At 55.0% G+C, this 17,207-nt stretch overlaps 4 protein-coding genes across 4 annotated transcripts; 1 reads left to right on the forward strand and 3 right to left on the reverse strand.

The window, feature by feature from the left end:
* Nucleotides 1-1,302: 1,302 nt before the first annotated feature.
* Nucleotides 1,303-1,638, reverse strand: ISF_08271 (hypothetical protein; the record flags this gene model as incomplete). The annotated part of the gene is made up of 1 exon (XM_018851874.1): nt 1,303-1,638. One exon carries the CDS (start codon nt 1,636-1,638, stop codon nt 1,303-1,305), a length of 336 nt encoding a protein of 111 aa, XP_018700956.1.
* Nucleotides 1,639-9,579: 7,941 nt separating this feature from the next.
* On the reverse strand, nt 9,580-11,371 carry ISF_08272 (galactokinase; the record flags this gene model as incomplete). Its single annotated transcript, XM_018851875.1, has 2 exons — nt 9,580-10,579; nt 10,719-11,371. The coding sequence occupies 2 exons, from the start codon at nt 11,369-11,371 to the stop codon at nt 9,580-9,582; spliced, it is 1,653 nt and encodes a 550-aa protein (XP_018700957.1).
* Nucleotides 11,372-13,383: 2,012 nt separating this feature from the next.
* On the reverse strand, nt 13,384-14,114 carry ISF_08273 (hypothetical protein; the record flags this gene model as incomplete). Its single annotated transcript, XM_018851876.1, has 2 exons — nt 13,384-13,870; nt 13,930-14,114. The coding sequence occupies 2 exons, from the start codon at nt 14,112-14,114 to the stop codon at nt 13,384-13,386; spliced, it is 672 nt and encodes a 223-aa protein (XP_018700958.1).
* A 1,177-nt stretch (nt 14,115-15,291) lies between these two features.
* On the forward strand, nt 15,292-16,933 carry ISF_08274 (Zinc finger, RING/FYVE/PHD-type; the record flags this gene model as incomplete). Its single annotated transcript, XM_018851877.1, has 2 exons — nt 15,292-15,918; nt 15,977-16,933. The coding sequence occupies 2 exons, from the start codon at nt 15,292-15,294 to the stop codon at nt 16,931-16,933; spliced, it is 1,584 nt and encodes a 527-aa protein (XP_018700959.1).
* Between the last annotated feature and the right edge of the window lie 274 nt (nt 16,934-17,207).

Consider the following 17,207-nt stretch of genomic DNA (forward strand, 5'->3'; position numbering starts at 1 on the left):
CTCGCACACTCTGTTCAATTCTGTCGTACGTCGACATCCTTGCCATGGTTCAGCATCACTGCACTAGCATATTGATAGTTGGACCGTGCAGCCAGTGCGCATGTTCGACGGTCTGAAGTTCTCTCGACAGCCTGCGACGCTTCAAATGTCATCCGGCCTTGTCCCAGACCCAGATCGGCCCGTCCGTTGTGAATTTTTGCACAGACACGACGGAAGTGTTACTCGGACGGTCTCTAAACTCGGACGGTCTCTTAACTCGGACGGCTGGTGGCGGCAACCGATGGAATGAAACCCGACAGTCTGTCGAGTTAGGCGTGCGAAATTGACTCTGGTCTCTCAATGGCCTGACGAGGCCATGTGGTTGTCAGGATACACAAACTGCACCCGATTCGCAGCCGCAGAGTCGTACCAAACCTCGTGCGCACAATGGGGCACGGAAAGTTTACCGAGGGTTTTGACGATGTCCGAATACATACAATTGTGCATACATGCCAACGCTTCGCACTAATAATAGCGGCGGTGTGGACCACGAGCGCTGCGTTCTTCACGGGGCTGGCAAATCAGCATTGTCTTGGATGTCCATTGTCTTTAAGATGCAGAGTGAATGTGTAACTGGTGTGCTGAGACTTTCAGAATTGTCTGGTCATAGATTCAACGGTGGCGAAGATAGGCTCCGCAATATCTGGCTGCAGGAGTTGTATCAGTACAGGTCCGGTGACGCTACTGCAATATGGAGTTGCGTCCAGCTCACAAGAAATGTCTTGTAATTTTCAAGTTGCGGCGCACAGGGCAATCGTTAGCAACGAGGAACCCCTTCGTAAGCAACCTAGCAACCCGAAAATAGCACTGTGGCGCTGTCCTGGGTCGAACACACTCTCAACACTAGTTAGAAAGACGATAGAGGAAAGCTTCTTGCCAGAGATTGTCGAAAATAGCACTGTGGCGCTTCGCGTGGAGGCCAAGCCTGGGGCGGTCTTCTCTCTGTTGGCGCGGCGCCATTGCACTTGGTGGCCTTTGTATTATCAACTTTACTCCAAGAGCCTGATGAAGAGGCTTGCCGATCAGCCCACCAAGCGGCTGAGACCCGAAGCCACCACCGTAGCCTTTGTGCGTGGTCCAATCCAACTGAGTACATTTCAGCCATGGCGAGATGCAAAATGGCGCATGCTGACCGTCATTTTATCGGCCGTTTTTTCTTCCATCTACACCAGGTCAACGCGGGTTAAATTAACGTGGGGTCTCGGTGTGGGCAATTTAACTCACGGCGCGCCTAATAACGAACGAGTCCTTTCCGAGTTGCTGCTACCAGTGCGCATGGCTGGCGATGGCGGCGATGGTGGAGTTGGTGGTCGCCTTTTTCCAGACCCTTGTGGCTCGATCGTGCTCGCTCCACCGCTCACCGCTCGATCCTGCGTCGACGATGAGTGTGATGGGAGAGATTTCCTTTGAAACGGTGCCGAGTCGCTCCAAAAGGGTAAGAGGTCGTCGCTTGTTAAGACTGCCCAGGATAGCTGCATCTGACGATCCGGCACGCCTTCTCACGGGAGGCCTGGTGCCGCAGTGGGCATGGTGTTGATACGCATCGGGATAGTTGCTGCCCAAACTCTCGGGCAGCTCCCTCACCTCACCCGTGGGCATGGACAAGTTCCGCGGTAATGACTATCGTCTATGATTTAGTACAATGGCCTCGAGGTTGGCCTTGCTTGCTTGGTTGGCGGAAGTCCTGGGGACAGAGGTGTGGTTCGCTAGGGAGTTGGAGCCAGCCCACACCCACCGCTAGCAATGCTACCAGGTTGCTAATAATGCTCTAATTGTAGAGTTGCACCAGCACGCCACCTCTTGTGCAAGTGTTCAAGTGGATAGGGAACAATGTCCGTGGTGTGGCAAGGCTGAGCGAGGTTGGTTGGGATGGAACGGGCCTGCAGAGTCTGTTCTCATCAACAGCGACACGCACGCTCGGCAGAGAGATGCCCATGTCCAGCAAGTTGCTACTGCAACTACCGATACGTACTGACCAGGCATGGGGAAAAAATCGCGGAGTCAAGATCGTTAATTCGCCGACGCAGGACATGCACCGCATCGACGTTGGAGGCCAAGATGCATCTACTGTTTGGAGACCAGAGCGTTTTTCTTTGAGGCGTCTTGTCGTGCTGGAAAATAAAATTTCCCAAGGTTGCACAGAGAGGGGAACTGGACGGGCCGTCGCAGGCAGCTATCAGTCACTTGACGTGGTGTACTGCGTGTCATTGCGGGCGGTATCTGATGTCCCTCGTGTTGCGCCCCTCTGAGCGCAGACTCAGACAGCTTGTACAACGCCGAACGACAACGATACAACTCCCGTTACCTACCTCGCCACCGGAAGGACCAACCAACCCATCACTGAGTTGAGATGATGCCCAACAAGCCGTCTTCAAGTAGTTTCCCCTCTCTCCCTCTCCTCTCCTATCTCCTCCCCCCCTCTCCTTTGCTCTCTGCCTTCTGCTAGCCATCATCGCCAACCTTGTCATCACCACCCATCCATCACATCCATCATAAACTGACCACTCACAAATTGCAATGCCGTCTACGCCATGCCTGTGCCCTGGGTCGCTTTCTGGCAAATGGGAGCCACTCAGCACCCACCGGGACGAGCAGGAGGAGCCGGCCGGGCCAGTTCGTCGCATCAGTACCACCCCCAAAGCTGGCCGTGACTTGCGAGCCGGTCGTCAGGAATAATAAAGGTCTACTCCTGTGAGCACACCTCTGTCATCTGGCCGCCCTGAGTAATTAATTTACGGCCGAAGCTTTATATTAGTGGCTCAACACAACGGTTTCATCAGATCAAACTCCAAACGGCCCAACCATGGCGTCGCCGGAAATATAGCCATTAATTACCCATAACGAAGTTGTCATTTCAACGATCAGTTCGTCTTCCCACGCTTGGCAATGTAAATACGCGTTGTCGCACCTTGCGCATGTCAGCCTAGCCTGTCAGATGCAGCACAGCCTGCTTCTCGTCCTGCCGTACCACTTCCCGGTGGCCGCAGGGCCCAGACATGGCGCATGTAAGCCTGGACGCCAGTCATCCCAGCCTCACTATGGAATACCGATGCCGCCACCGATAACATACCCCATACAGTAAAATAGAAGAAATATCCAACAGCGTCACCGAGGTCGCCGATGGTATCGCGCGTGCTTGTGTTGCCGGTCCGAGTCCGACCCTCTTCTGGCCTCCGTTAACGCAACACCAGCGTGAGACATGGAGGAGAATGACGAAAAGGAAGACATTCTCTGCGTGGCCGTTTTGTTGGCCGTTTTATGCGACGGCCTTGCCGACGCACCTGGCACCATGCAGCACCGAGAACATTGTCTCAAGCAACCCCACGACCCAATGAGAAGCGGCACATCTGTTCTCCGAAGGCCAAGGCTCTCAGTGTGTGGCTGTCGGGCTGCCTGCATGGCTACCCCCTGCATGACAGCAACGTGGCTCCAGAATAAACTGGCTCTAGCAAAAGGCTTCTTTTCTTTCGATGTCCGTTAGTTATTCGTTACAAAACTACGGATATTCAGGGTAAATACAATGTCTTCGACATAAGGCAATGTGGGCCAGGTTAGTTTAGACGTTGTCTCGCAGAGCACGGCTCGTAGGGGTTCCGTCCCGACGGTTCTTCGCATATCAACCCAGGTCGACTGATCTCTTCATCCCCGACTTTTATTTCCCCGATGGGTTTGATCGTTGCAGAAATTCACTCAATAGCCTCGATTTTCGGCTGCCCGCCTCCTAACATATGCTTCCAACTGCAGCAAACCGCACCCCGCAGACGCGCAGCGATCTGCAGCGACCGCAACTGATACATGCAGAAAGCGAGCAAACCAGAATCTGTTATGAAGAACGCGTTAATCGAATCATGAACATGGCGTTTGCAAACAGCGTGATTGCCTTGTCGGAAGTCACCGGGGAGTCTCCTCCGTGCAGAGACAGAAGAAGGAGGGGGGTTCGAAAGGCGGCTTCTGCGTGTTTGATATAAAGGCTCTCTTTGTTTTGTCTGCCGAAAATAGATGGGCTGCATGAAAGCCCCGTGTTTCGCCTCAACCGCTGGCCCAAACTCGTAATACACGGGCGCGCGCGGGATTTACACTCGCCATGCGAGCTAATCTTAGTCCCCGAGTTTCCCTTTTTCTCGTTCTCCCTCTTTTCCCTTCGCCCAGCGTTTCTTTGTCCCGATGCCACCGCATAAATCGTCCGGTCCGCGGTTATGCATGAATGATGATCGCGTTCATGGCGTCAATCGTTGATGTGCTGGTTATACGCTACGGTACGCCCTACTTTGAGACGCGGAAACGCTGTAGAAATAAAACAAATTAAAAGAAAATAACCAGGAGATATCTTCGTAACTTTTGATTGACCAGACGCCGCGAGGCTATGAAAGTTCTAGGTTGGGGAATATGCCATTACAGATCCACACCACATCTCCTTGCCAGTTAAAAGAAAATAAGAGTGTGGCTAACAAAAAAACAAAGAGCGAAAGCAACGGGTGGCGACACACGGAAAGGGTGTAAGTCCTTACCACAGTACAAGTACACGGTGGTGGGATCCTGCCGGGTGGGAGATTCGAAGCAATGTAGGGTAATATACACAGTTCAACAGGAAAGCTGAGTTGAAGATCCTTAGATTGGAAACCGCTGCACCCTGAGAAATCGCTTTCTAATTCTACATATAGTCCTTTAAACAAAGGGATTTCGTATTCGCACTCCAAGAAACAAGGTGTGAATTCATTCTAAGCCGCCGTCCAGCATTACTGCTGTGCACCGAATCTAAACAGTCATCAAGTATTCGAGCCTATCCATGATCGAAATCGATCGCAATATTCGAGCCTTTGCCGTTCCAGTCTATAAGGTCCCATGCAAGTGTGAGAAGAATAAATCGAGTAGAAACTCGGCAGGATAATCGGGGGGTTGAGAGAGGGGGAACAAGAAAGAAAACAAGCCGCCAACATAAATATACCAAACCCAGGCAGTACAATGGAACCAAGAGCGCTGGAACTTTGAGAACAAATAAGCCATATTCCGTAGAAAAAAAGAAACTCAGAGCAACCCTTCTTCGTCGACAGCCAGTACGAGCAACTGCAATATCTGCTTCAATCAGCACACCGAACAGCAACATTTTCAGACGTGCTCAAGACCTGTCTAGGACCAACTGCGGTCCATGACCTGTTCGAGGAAACAGGCCTGGAGCATACGCCAGCCAGATCCTAGAATTTCGGATTGTTCATTCCCGGTTGCATATAACCGGTCTCAGTATCCATCATGAAGCCTGGATTGCCCATGAGAAACGACGGCAACTCGCGCTGTGCGGGGTAGCCTGGATACATTCGCGGGTCAAGCTGGCTCGCCTCGGCTCCCATAAAGACCTCTTGCGAGCCCCTTGCGAATACCTGCGGCATGGCGTCTCCCAGCGTTGTCGGTGGCGTATTGTGCACCGGGCCTGGGTACGGTGCGGGCGAGAGCGGAGGATCAGCGCTCCTTCTCATCGCCATGTCTGAAGATGCGAGAGACTCTGAACATGAAGCGTGTGTCTGATAAGATGATTCGTAGTCGTATTGTGCAGACCCATTTGCGCTGGCTTGGCTTTTGCGCAGACGTTGGCGTCTTCTACCGAGATCTCGTCCTCTCGCCGCCGCCGGGTGTCCGCGCAGAGCTAGCACTGGACGTCGCTCCATGTCATCTCTGGCGAAGTTCCCTGATCCAAGGCCAAAGGCACGATGCATAGTGTCTTCCTTGTTCGTAATATTGCCGGTTATCAACTCGCGCCGCAATTCCGTAGAGTATATCCAATCCCACCTCAGATGGCTCATGTCGACGTTCTGTGAAAAACCGTGCATGCGGCTTTGGTTGAGGAGATTGCGCATTCTCGTTTCGTATGACCATTCCGCACATTTCTCGTCGTCATAGTGCTTGATGACATGCTCTATGTAGTCCCTGAATGTTTTTCCGTTATCGCCGGCTGGCGGTGCCTCAAACAGCATCGTGCAGTCGGCAAAACCGCAAGCAAAAATAACCGGCTCGCAGATGGTTACTTCGTGGTTATGAATCTCGTTATTCGAAACAACTTGCTTGTGGCGTCCGTCCGTCTTGATGTGCTGGGAAAATTGCCTCTTCGATTCCGTTTGGAATGTGCAATTCGGAACTGGGCAGCGAAACTCGGTGACGACGTGATGGAAATCTCCCATATGTCGCTTTAAATCATTCTTCCTGGCGCAAACGACAATATGATTCATTTCTTTGCAAAAACCACATTGGTGGCCCTCTTTGTCTCGCCCGGGTTCCGTGCCCGAAGTCGAGCGCGGCGACGCAGAGTCGCGTGCTGCATTTCGTTGAGAGATATTAGGCTTACTTTTTGGTCGCTTGACCCGTTGACCGCTTGCTGAGAAGTCGAAAGATTCAGAACTCGGTTCTAAGCTTTATTAGAGCTGACTTTGAATGTGGAAAGAGACCAACTAACCTCGGACTCCATACTGAGCGAGCTGCCCCTGCAGAAACGTGATTCGCTGATCTTCAGGGAGCCGCTGCAGCATACTCTGGATCAATGATTTAACCTTCTCCATATCCATTGTGTTTGGTACTCCTCCCATTGTGTGTTTGAAAGCGCAAGCCGACCTTGGTGTTGTGATTGCTGCTGAAAAGCCACTGTCCTCTGAATAAAAACTGGCGGGCAGATAATTGGGTATAGGGAGTCTCATGACGGGGTCTTTATTGAAGGTAGAAACTGAATGGCTGCATCCACTTTATTTTTATGCTTTGGAATAAAGACGGAAGCTTTTTGCCGGAAGCTTTGTTGCGAACGCTAGCGAAGCAAAAGGATGATGCTCTTGTACCGGTCAGCAATGCGTAGATAGGTTGGCACATCCTTATCACGTACTTGACTAAGTATCCGAACCTTGGGGATAATTGATGTACTCTCTGGTAGGTAGGAAGCTCGTGTTGTTCGAGGCAGACTACCAACAGACGGGTGATTTCGGGTTGGTTAGTTGCTGTTGGGTGAGGCAAGATGGAGTCGTGGCTGCACGGGAGGCGGGGGACATGGATGGTTTATGAATCCCATCGAGGCTAATGAGGCTGCCAGCTTGAATTGAGCTCTTGCCTCCAGACACACAAACAGCGAAGCTGGCCGGCTAGGGGATGTACCTAGTTGTACCTGGACGTGACAGATGACTGAAGTTAGTTTAGCAGCACGCCACGTCAAGTAGAGATGCTTTTCTCGTGTGGAGCCAGAAAACGCCCACGGTGTAAGACAGAAGTCCTACTTAAGCTATTCTGAAAGCAGATTTAGTCGAGTTACACAAGTCTTGGTTCAGAATTGTGTTGGTAGATTGCTTGTGGGTGACAAGTGATGGTGGTTGGCTCTGTGAGTGTGAAAGAGGACCAGGCACCAGGGTGCCCCTCGATTTGAATGGCCCCGCGAGGTAATAAAGGTATCTTAGACTGTGTGCTATGACCCAGCAGGGCAAGGCGGCGGGGTTCGGTCAGAGATCTGGCCAACAAGGCGCAAAAGAAATGGGCAGGTCGAGACGGATTGGCGGCGGCAGAGGTGGAGTCGGCCACCTTGTGATTGATGAATACAGCAAGCCTTGGAGAGTATCGGTAGTTGGATATGCGTCGGACCAAAGTTTGCCAGCGAGGATTGGCGTCGGGGCTGACGCTGGGGCGGTGTCGAGTTGGGATTTGTGGTGGCATTGGGAAACATTCTAGAAGGATGTTCGCTCGTTTTCAAGGGTTGGTGCATCTCCGAAACGCAAACGCACACTAATGCAAGTGAGGAAGCTGAATAGCAGTGGGGACGTCAGGCGAATGCATTGGGGGCACATGTTTGACGAAGTGTGAATTGGCGATTGTGAATGCGGTGGTGTGGATGGATGGGGTGGGTGATGATGATCAGCGAGGTGGGTGATGTGCTGGAATGAATGAGGAGGCCTGGTGGCGGGGGATGTTGACGATGCGAGGGCCGACAGCCGATGAAGTTGTTTTGTCCACCAGCTGGCAAGTACGGTTTAGGATACTCCGCGTTTTGCACCTTTTCTTATTCGTACTGCCAACAGATACACGCAAAATTATTTTCTTTTTCATCTTGGTATCACCTCAACCTCCATCTTCATCATTATGCGATCGCAATCAACACGTGCACCGTCAAACCACATCCCTGTCAGCAACTTATGCTATTTCAAACTTTTCGCAAACAGTTGCAAAACGCACTGCTCAACTTGTTCCTTCCTACGGCACACATTCCAGACCCTATCCGCGGTCCAATCCAACGGTGGTCAGCCTTGGCCAATTGTTATTTTCATGCATCCTCAGCCTACCGACGGTTGCGCCGGCTGATTGTGTTGTATTCAAAAGGACAAACCCCCACAAATGTCTGGAAATAAATCTTGCGCTAACCAGCCTGCGCTAACTTTCCCAGATCCTTGAGCTGAAGGGGGCTACACGGAGTTGAGCATGCAATTTAACGCAGCGCGATGCTCGATGCCCGGTTAAATTTAATCTATCGCTTTCGGATAGTTTGGGAGATGCGAGTCTGACAGAGCTCAAGTCCTCGACCCAACCACCGTCGACTGCATTGCACAGGTATCACCACCTGTCAAATGTCCACCAACGCCGCCGTCCCACGGACAAGGCTGGCGGATCACCACCCGGGTTCCACCGACCGTGCGCTGAGAACAATAGGAAGCAAGTCCTATTCATTACCCTTTTCGGATCCACCTCATGACGGTGTCGCCGACCTTGGACGCCGAACCCTCGACGATCCAACCTATGCCTGCCAATGGCATGCAGAGATGCGCACCTGGGCTGCGACATGGCGCCCAGGAGCCCTGTTTTAGGCGTTGCTATCCGTCGTGGCGGCTTGGGTCGGGATCTCGGTCTCCTGACCTCCTGCCGTGGCCGTTGACCGCCGTTGGCATTCTCTATTCTTATTCGTGCTTGTCTCATCTCATGCGGAGCGGAGCAGCCACCCAAAATGTCCACTCCGAACGGGGCCGGCCTGTTGCAGCCACCAACAGTGGTGAAATTACGAGATTGTGCCCATCTTCGTTGGCCAACACTTCAAGGTTAACTCTAGCGACACGATCTATCCCATTCAAGTCTTCCCTCCATTCGGCGGCATTCCAGTTGCAGTTAGCGAGACTCGGCCGGTCGCAAGAGCTAGTCAAACGTTAGGCTCGGGGTGCGAGATCAAGCCACGCTCCTAACATCGGCGCGACGACGATTTTCGAGCCGAGGGGCCATTTCCCCTAAATTAGCGGTTAATATGGCGCACGTTACTGGTAGTTTTCGCACCCAGTTGTCGGAGACCTGCCACGGGCCCCTCATATCGTGGCCAACACGCCCTGTCATGATTGGCAGCACTTTACGTGTGTATCGCATTTAACTACATGCAGTCAAAGACTCTCAGCACAACTGTCGACAGCAAGCCATTGCGCCATGCCACTTGACCCTTACCCGATCCGCACGCTAAACGACTTTTGGTCAACCTCGACCAGAGTACATGCATGTACTTCGTGTTGATGCGGCACCACCATTCATTAACTCATTTATTATTATTATTTACAATGAAAACGACCCCGAGTGTCCGACTAGGGTAGCACTGCCTCGGGCCGGCCGACTAACCACAACTGCCTGGGCCTTTTGCTCCTCGGTGAGGCGCTTCGTCGCATAGTATTCCTTTTCGAGAGCTGCCCTGACAGCGTCCACCTTGTCGACAGGCACAAGGTGCACTGTGCAGCCTCCCCAGCCAGCACCTGTCAGGCGGCTACCATAGGCACCTGCACTGCGCGCGATGCGGCAAATATCGTCGATTTCCGGGCAGCTGCACTCGTAGAGATCCCGGCATGAGTCCTGTGTCGCGTTCATGAGATCGCCAAGCTTCTGGTTCACGTCGGTGCTCCCAGGCTCGGCGTTCTCGAGCAATTTGAGGAACTGGACTACGCGGAGCGCCTCGCTGAATACGTGCAGAGCACGCTGACGCAGCTTGAAGCGATCGGCGCGGACTGTAAATTTGGACATGTACCTACGCTCCAGGTCAGCGACAGGATCGTTGACGCCAGCCGCAGCAACAGGCCAGCCCTCGTCGACCGCAAGTCTGGACAAATCTGCTGCGACTGAGTCTTTCAGGACAATGGCGAGCTCCTCGCGGGTGTACCCTTCTTCCTGCGTGAGCGTCTCCCCAGCAAGGCTGACGAGGCGCTGCAGCTGTTCCTCCAGATCGACGCCGTCGGCTGCAAAGTTGCCGGCAGCAGTGGCATATGCGTCATGAAACCCCTTGAGGCTGATGCGCAGGGGCCCGGCGTCGAGGGGCAGGGCTGCACCCGGTGGGTTCAGCGCGGCGTTGAGGTAGGCGGCGGCTAGGCTGCACTCGACGACGCGCAGGTTGTAGCGGGTCGGAGCGGTGTCGTGCTTTGTTGATGTGACAAAGGACTGCGCAATAACGAAGGCGACTTCCGGATTGGTGCGAGGGAATTTGACGGGCTTGGCATCAAGCTGCGGGCTAAAAGAGACGAACAGAGCAGACCCAAGTTCTGAGAGGACGGAGGCGGCTTGGTCCATCCTGAGGATAGATGTGTTAGTAGGTTCCTGGTTGCGTTTAGAAGTTCATCACAACTACAGGCACTGGTGACTCTGTCTCTCCCCCTCTCTCTAACTACATACAGCTTAAACAAGGTACAGGGGAGCTTGCTTGTACTTACCCACCAGAGTAAACGCCAACGTATCTCTCGCTGACGATTGCCAGCTCGGTCAGTTCCTTCTTGTCGACGGGAGCGTCGCTGTTGGCCATCATGACCGCCAGGGCGCTGGCACTGACAAACGCGGCGCTGGAGCTGAGACCCCCGCCCACAGGAACGGTGCCGTCCATGACGACGTCCATGTCGCAAGGGCGGAATTCAACACCAGAGGCGCTAGCTTTCTGCCTGAGAAGCGCCAGGGCCCCCTTGAGGCCGCTCTTGAAGTAGTTTGTCCACTCGGAGGCGGTGGCGTCAATGGCCACGTCGGCGTCGGCGTCGAGGACAAATTCGCGCGTGGGAAACCTGGCCTCGTCGACGTTTGCGATGCGGACCCTGTAGGTCGGCCCGGCGCTCGGCCGAGAGGACACGGCAAGGATGGCGTCGGCGGTGATGGCCATGGGCAGCACCGAGTACAGCGAGTAGTCGATGTGTTCGCCGATGACGTTGACTCGGCCGGGCGAGCGGGCGACGAAGGCGGGTGCAGCATCGCGGCCGTAGGCCGACCGAAAACGGGCGCAGAGGGCGTTCCAGCGGGACGTCTGCTGAGCGAGGGCGTCGCGTGGGTAGATGTCAGCCAGGGAGGCGACGCGCGGGACCGACGAGGACGGGGAAGACATGGTCGGCTGCGTGTGGTGGGCGATCTCGTCGAGCTGCGCGCGGTGTGTGATTCCGGAGGGGGCTGTGGTTCTTCGTGTGCGGGCGTTGCTTTTTTCTTTTCTTTTTGTTTTATTTGATCCTAGCCCCAGTTTGAAATCCCCAGGATTTTCAGGAGAGGCGCAGCAAACAACAGTGCAGGGTCGAGAAGAGACGAGATGATCAGGTTACACGGGAGGGGACAGGGTTTTTGTTGGTCGCATGCCTGGGTCGCGGGGAGTTTGGGGTAGGTAAATGACAGTGTTGATGAGATGTTTTCCCCGCTATTTTAGAAGCTCCTGGATGGTGCGCTTACGGGGAATTATTCGGAGACTCTTGGCTTTCCCTCGCTATCACTCGAAATATTGGGAATTTCCTACCAAACTAGACCAGTGGCGCCGGGTCGGACCAGGGGCCGAGCGCCTCGTAGTGTGGGGTTGCTACCCCTCGTGCCTCAATTTCGAGAGGCGGGGGTTCTTTTTTATTTACTTCATCGTAAGTTTTATTGCCTTGCAGCCATCTTTCTGTTTTCTGCGACGCAACGCCCAAATGTATGTTTCAGAAGATATTTGCTCTTTTTTTTTTCTTTGGCTTTTGATTTCCTCCTTTTGGTATCCCGGAGTTGGCATGCCAGGTGGCGCTGATTCTCACCGTCGCACCGGTGTATTGACACAATGGGCAATTAATCGCCAACATGGCAATCAAGACATGAAAACTGAACTGAACCATGGTTCTACAAACGTTGTCAAATCGCTGGATCACAAAGACAGCATTCTAGGCCCGGCACGTGCTTCCAGGGCCTTTCGCCCCAGCCTGCTATCCCGCACCAAAAGCCTTCCACTGTACTTACGGACTCTAGGGTATGCAGCTTCACGACGTTATTTACCATGGGTACTTTGGGCAGCTCCATCCGATGCGGACAAGATAAAGAAGCCGATGGAAGAAAAGATCAGCCCTGAGCATCAGCAGCCTAACCACGCCTCGTGCTCTGCTGACCCCGACGAACCTTGTTCAGCAGCCGTCCGTCCACGACTCGCAGTCGTGTCATTTGGGTGGGGTAGCTAGAGGCGAAGCCATCGTTGACACGTCGAAAACGCGAAAGATTAGCCAAAATTATGACATTTCGCCCAACTACCATATAAGAGCATAGATGCCGCAAATCGTGGCGGTGGAGTTTGCCGGAGCGGCCCATCTCAAAGCTGGCCAACGAATGCGAAGGAGGGCGGAAAGAGGCAGGTCCATTGGCAAGAAATTGCAAGCCAGAGAGAAGCCAAGCGCTGGGCACGTAGACAGAGGGAGAGGGATCAACAACTACTAACTAGGGACTACCCGCAAAGCATCGTTGAATCCGACCTCTGCCGGCGCAGCATGATGCACGCCGCTCAGTCCGTCATGTCAAGTCGTTAGCCTTCTCGCTGCTGCCCCTCCTTCTCACCCCCTCCCCCTCTCTCCCGCCTACAAATAAAAGCCCACCTTCGAGTCTGTGCCCTTTCCTCTGAACCTTCTTCCTTCATCATTTCACATCAATACCAAATCTACACAAACAACTCCTTTTCACCAACCAACCAACCAACAAACCTTCATCATGGGTGACTGTGGCTGCTCTACCTCTGGCTCCTGCAACTGCGGCTCTGGCTGCACTTGCTCCAACTGCCCCGTACGTTTACCGCTGCTCGGTCGTCATCGGTAAAGAACTCTGAACTAACGTGAAAGCACAGCACAAATAAATGTCGGTAGCTGAGAATTAGGCAATAATAAATCTTTGTTAAAAACAAAACATATTCGTGATTGAGTCGAGTGCAATATACTGTAAAATCTATCCCAAATGGCGCACTTTGAGCTCGCTGGGCTTGCAGGAGATTTCTCTCGCCACGCCGGATCGGCTCAGCTCCGTGATCGATATTGAGAGCGTTACTATCCAAGCCAGCCCGCCTGCATCATGCAGACACTGTGTGACCTGCAAGCCCACGAGCCTTGCCCGTGTTCCCTCTGCCTGCTAGTGATCGTCGTCGTTGTCGTCGTCGTAGTAGTCGTAAACGTTGTGGTCGGGAAAGAATGCTAAAACAGGACTGTACGCCTGCCGTGCATCGGCCGTCGCGCAACGAGCACCCTTTTCCAGCTCCCACTCGTCCCGTTCTCGTATCGGTCGGTACTCGGACGACACCAGCATACAGCCCAGCTCGAACAGCAGTCGGCCGGCGTACAGCGCGGCGGCGGCCGAGGCCACGGCCACGCCGCGCAGCCGCCAGCACGTCACCACCACCCTGCCATCCGTGTCGACGACGGCGCCGGTGCTCACGTTTCGGGCCGTCGCGCGCGTGAGCAGCAGCAGCTGCGCGAGGCCGAGCAGCCAGAGCGTGGCCATCAGCACGTCGTACAGCAGGCCGACGGACCGAGGAAAATGCCGCAGCGGCAGCAACGCGACGCGCGCGAGCAGCACGACGTTGGAGAGGATGGCTAACGCGAGGCCTGAGGTGACGAGGCTATACGAAACGTAGGTGAGTAAAAACTTGCTACTTGTTGATGGGGGGCAAGTGTGTACCTTGTAGTGTCGTCGGAGTCGGCGCAGTCCTGCTCGCTGCCATGGCCGATTGAACACTGCAGCGACTGCAGACGGCCGGCGGTGACGGCGGCGTGGACCGAGTGAAGGGTCGCCAAGATGACGACGCACGCCTCAAGGGCCAGAAGAACCCGCCGGGTGAGGTCGGCGGCCAACAGCGGCGTCATGGCTCCGGCGCGGGGCGGTGGTGGTGCTGTTGTCGTGGATGTGGCGGGGCTTGATGGGTGGTATTGCTCAACCGACTGCGCATCGGCTGCAGACTTTCGGTCGCTGCATGGCGCCTCGTCGTTTTGGGACGCGTAAATACATGCCGGTATTTATACAGGATGACAACATGACAAGGGGGTGGTGAGGAGGTTTGCGGTGCTTTTATACGATCGGGGATGGCTAGGTCAGGCCATCCGGGTGGTAACTTGCTCATACTACCGCACGGCGACTCGGGACGGGAACAACCGCCATCTGATATCCCCGTCGATCAGGAGGCATATGTACTCGTTAGGTTTGCCCTTTCCGTGTATAGATGGATACGTATTTCGCAACCTCGCATGGTTCATACGTGATGCTATCCTAGCACTTTGTTGGTTGGGCATAATACTGAGCAAGTAGTGCTTGGATGTGACACGTCATGCATGGCGCTACGAGCGAATATGCGAAGGTAATTTAAACTCGAAGAACAACTCGTTTCAATTCTTGATGAAGCTGCTATTTAATTTGTACGGAGTAGACGAGATGCAACTGTTGTAGAAGAAGTGATGGGTATTTACTCCGTAAGGTACAAACGCTGACTAGGGCGTCGTATGGACCTGTTCCCTGCCATCCTTACCACCTTGTTGGCATTCCCTTTCTGCCTGATCTGTAGTCGAATTTCATTCAGACAATTCTTAAAGAACAAAGCCAGCATAAATCACGGGTTCCTTTATTTTTCTTTTACAGATGAATCACGATTCCGACCAAATTTCCTGGGAAACCTGGACGCCGTTCAGCTGGCCCTCCCATTGGCCAGCTCCGCCACCTGATGTCACCAACAGAGCTCAACGCCGTTTGCCTCGGCCATAACGCATTCAACGCTTTTCATCGCCGACGGCCTGATTCACGCCGGTCCAACGCTCATACGCCCACTTTCGATTTTGTTCACCTCATCTCGTCTTCACCCACCTCTTTGCATGCTTCACCCATATCCACACTACCCCGCCGTCTCCGCCATTCCTCCCCTTCGCTGCCCGACTCGCGCTGCTGCCACGACTTCACACCCCCTGCCGCCGCACGTCGCCCGATTGAACAATGCAATAGCCGCCCCCGCCAGCTAAGCAAAAGAAGAAAAGTCATCGACGAAACGCATCATCGATGGACGCACCAGACAAAGACGCGCTCGCCGCCGATGCGGGCCCGAACCTCCCGGCCGCCGCCGCCGCGGATGCCATCACCGCACCACGCGCCCCCGACGCACCGCGCCGCTGCTTCATCTGCCTGACCGACGAGGAGCCCAGCGACCCGGCCGGCAGCTGGGTAGACCCGTGCCCGTGCACGCTCGAGGCGCACCAGGACTGCATGCTGTCGTGGGTGACGGACTGCGAACGCTCCGGGCGGCCGCTGCTCTGCCCGGTCTGCAAGTCGGCGGTCGAGATGGAGGGCGCGTGGGACCCCATCGTCGCGCTGACGGACGTGGTGCACCGGCGCTTCCGGCGCGCGAGCCCGCTGATGCTCTTCACGGCCGCGTCGATGGGCGTCCAGTTCAGCATGCAAATGTACGGCGCCGTGGCGCTCTGGGCGTTTGCCGGCAAGGACGCCACGATGCGCTTCGTCATGGGGCCCGAGATGATGATTGACGGCAGGCGCGCGGCGCCGCTGGCTTTTGCGCGCGGACGCATCGCAAATGCGCTGACGCTCATGAACGTCGCCCCGGCCCTGCTGCTGGGATACTTCTTCCCCGGCTGGATGAGCGACAAGGTTTTCCTGCCTTCGGCGTCTTTTGTAAGTTTACAGATTCCGGTGCGCGCCGTGCCGTTGCGTTGATCCTGACAGCTTACAGTACGGCATCTACCACGTCCTGCACGACGACAAGTTCTTTGCCTGGCCGCCGTCACCGCAGCTCGCCATGGCCGCCTTCCCGTACATTCGCTCCGTCTACCTCAACCTCTACAACGAGCTCGTCCTCCCCTATGAGCTCCGTATGAACCGCCAGCTGCTGGGCTTGCCGCCCGTCCAGCCTCGTCAGGAGCCCGGCCAAAACGGGAACCAGAACGCGGCTGCCGAAGCGGCCCGCGCCCAGGGTGGCATCCTCGGCATCATGCAGACGCTCATTGATGCGCTCCGCGCGGACGAGGGTGACGACGAGCCGCGAGTCGGCGATTTCCAGATCGAGCTCCGGGGCGAGGAGCCCGACGGTCAGGCAGAGGGCGAGGGTGACGGTGACCTCATGCTGGAAGTCATTGTCGAGGAGCTGGACATGGCCGAGGCTGGCCATGGTGTACGTGATGGCGCCGCTGGCGCAGATCACGCAGATATGCCAGAACTGGCGGATGACAACGGTGATGCCAACGCGGCTGGTGATGCCGCGCCAGCCCCGGTTGTGCCGCTTGCTGCGCAACCTGCAGATGGTGCGGGCGACCAACCCGCCGCCAACCACGAAGCGCCGGCCGCGCCTGTGCGACGTATGGGCCTCGGAGAGTTGCTGTCAAACGTGTCCAGCGCCCTCGTGAGCGCCCTTATCCTGCCTGGCGTCTGCTTCGCCGCCGGCGAGGCGCTGCGTCTCGTGCTGCCGAAGCAGTGGACCGCGGCGCCGGCGCGCAACCCTTGGATGCGCCACGGCAGTGCCGGGGCCCGCCTGGGCCTCTTCCAGCAGCAATGGGGACGCAGCCTGGTCGGAGGGTGCCTGTACATTGTGCTGCGCGACATGCTCCGCGTCTACACCAAGACGCGCAAGGTGGCGGCGCTGTCAAACCGTCGGGTCAAGAACGTGGACCGCCCAAGACGGCAGAGGAAGTAGGGCCACTCGCTTTATTCTGCTCTTCATTTGTACAAAAGACCGATAATGCATGGATTTGGAGTCTAGATTTGTTTACTTTGCTAGAAGTTAAGTTGCTTTTTGTAATTAAAACTTAAAAATCCCTGGCTTAGTGACTTGTAAATTAGTGATGTGATGCCAGGCACACCACAACACGTATCCCGCTTCACCGTAGTGGCGTCGGCAGAAAAGCAGCCCACCTTTTTTCCTTCCGACCTTGTTGCTCCCGCACTGCCAAATCCCATCACCGCTGGGT

Source organism: Cordyceps fumosorosea (genome assembly GCF_001636725.1).
Source record: "Cordyceps fumosorosea ARSEF 2679 chromosome Unknown scaffold_28, whole genome shotgun sequence".
In the NCBI taxonomy this organism is placed as follows: Eukaryota; Fungi; Ascomycota; class Sordariomycetes; order Hypocreales; family Cordycipitaceae; genus Cordyceps; species Cordyceps fumosorosea.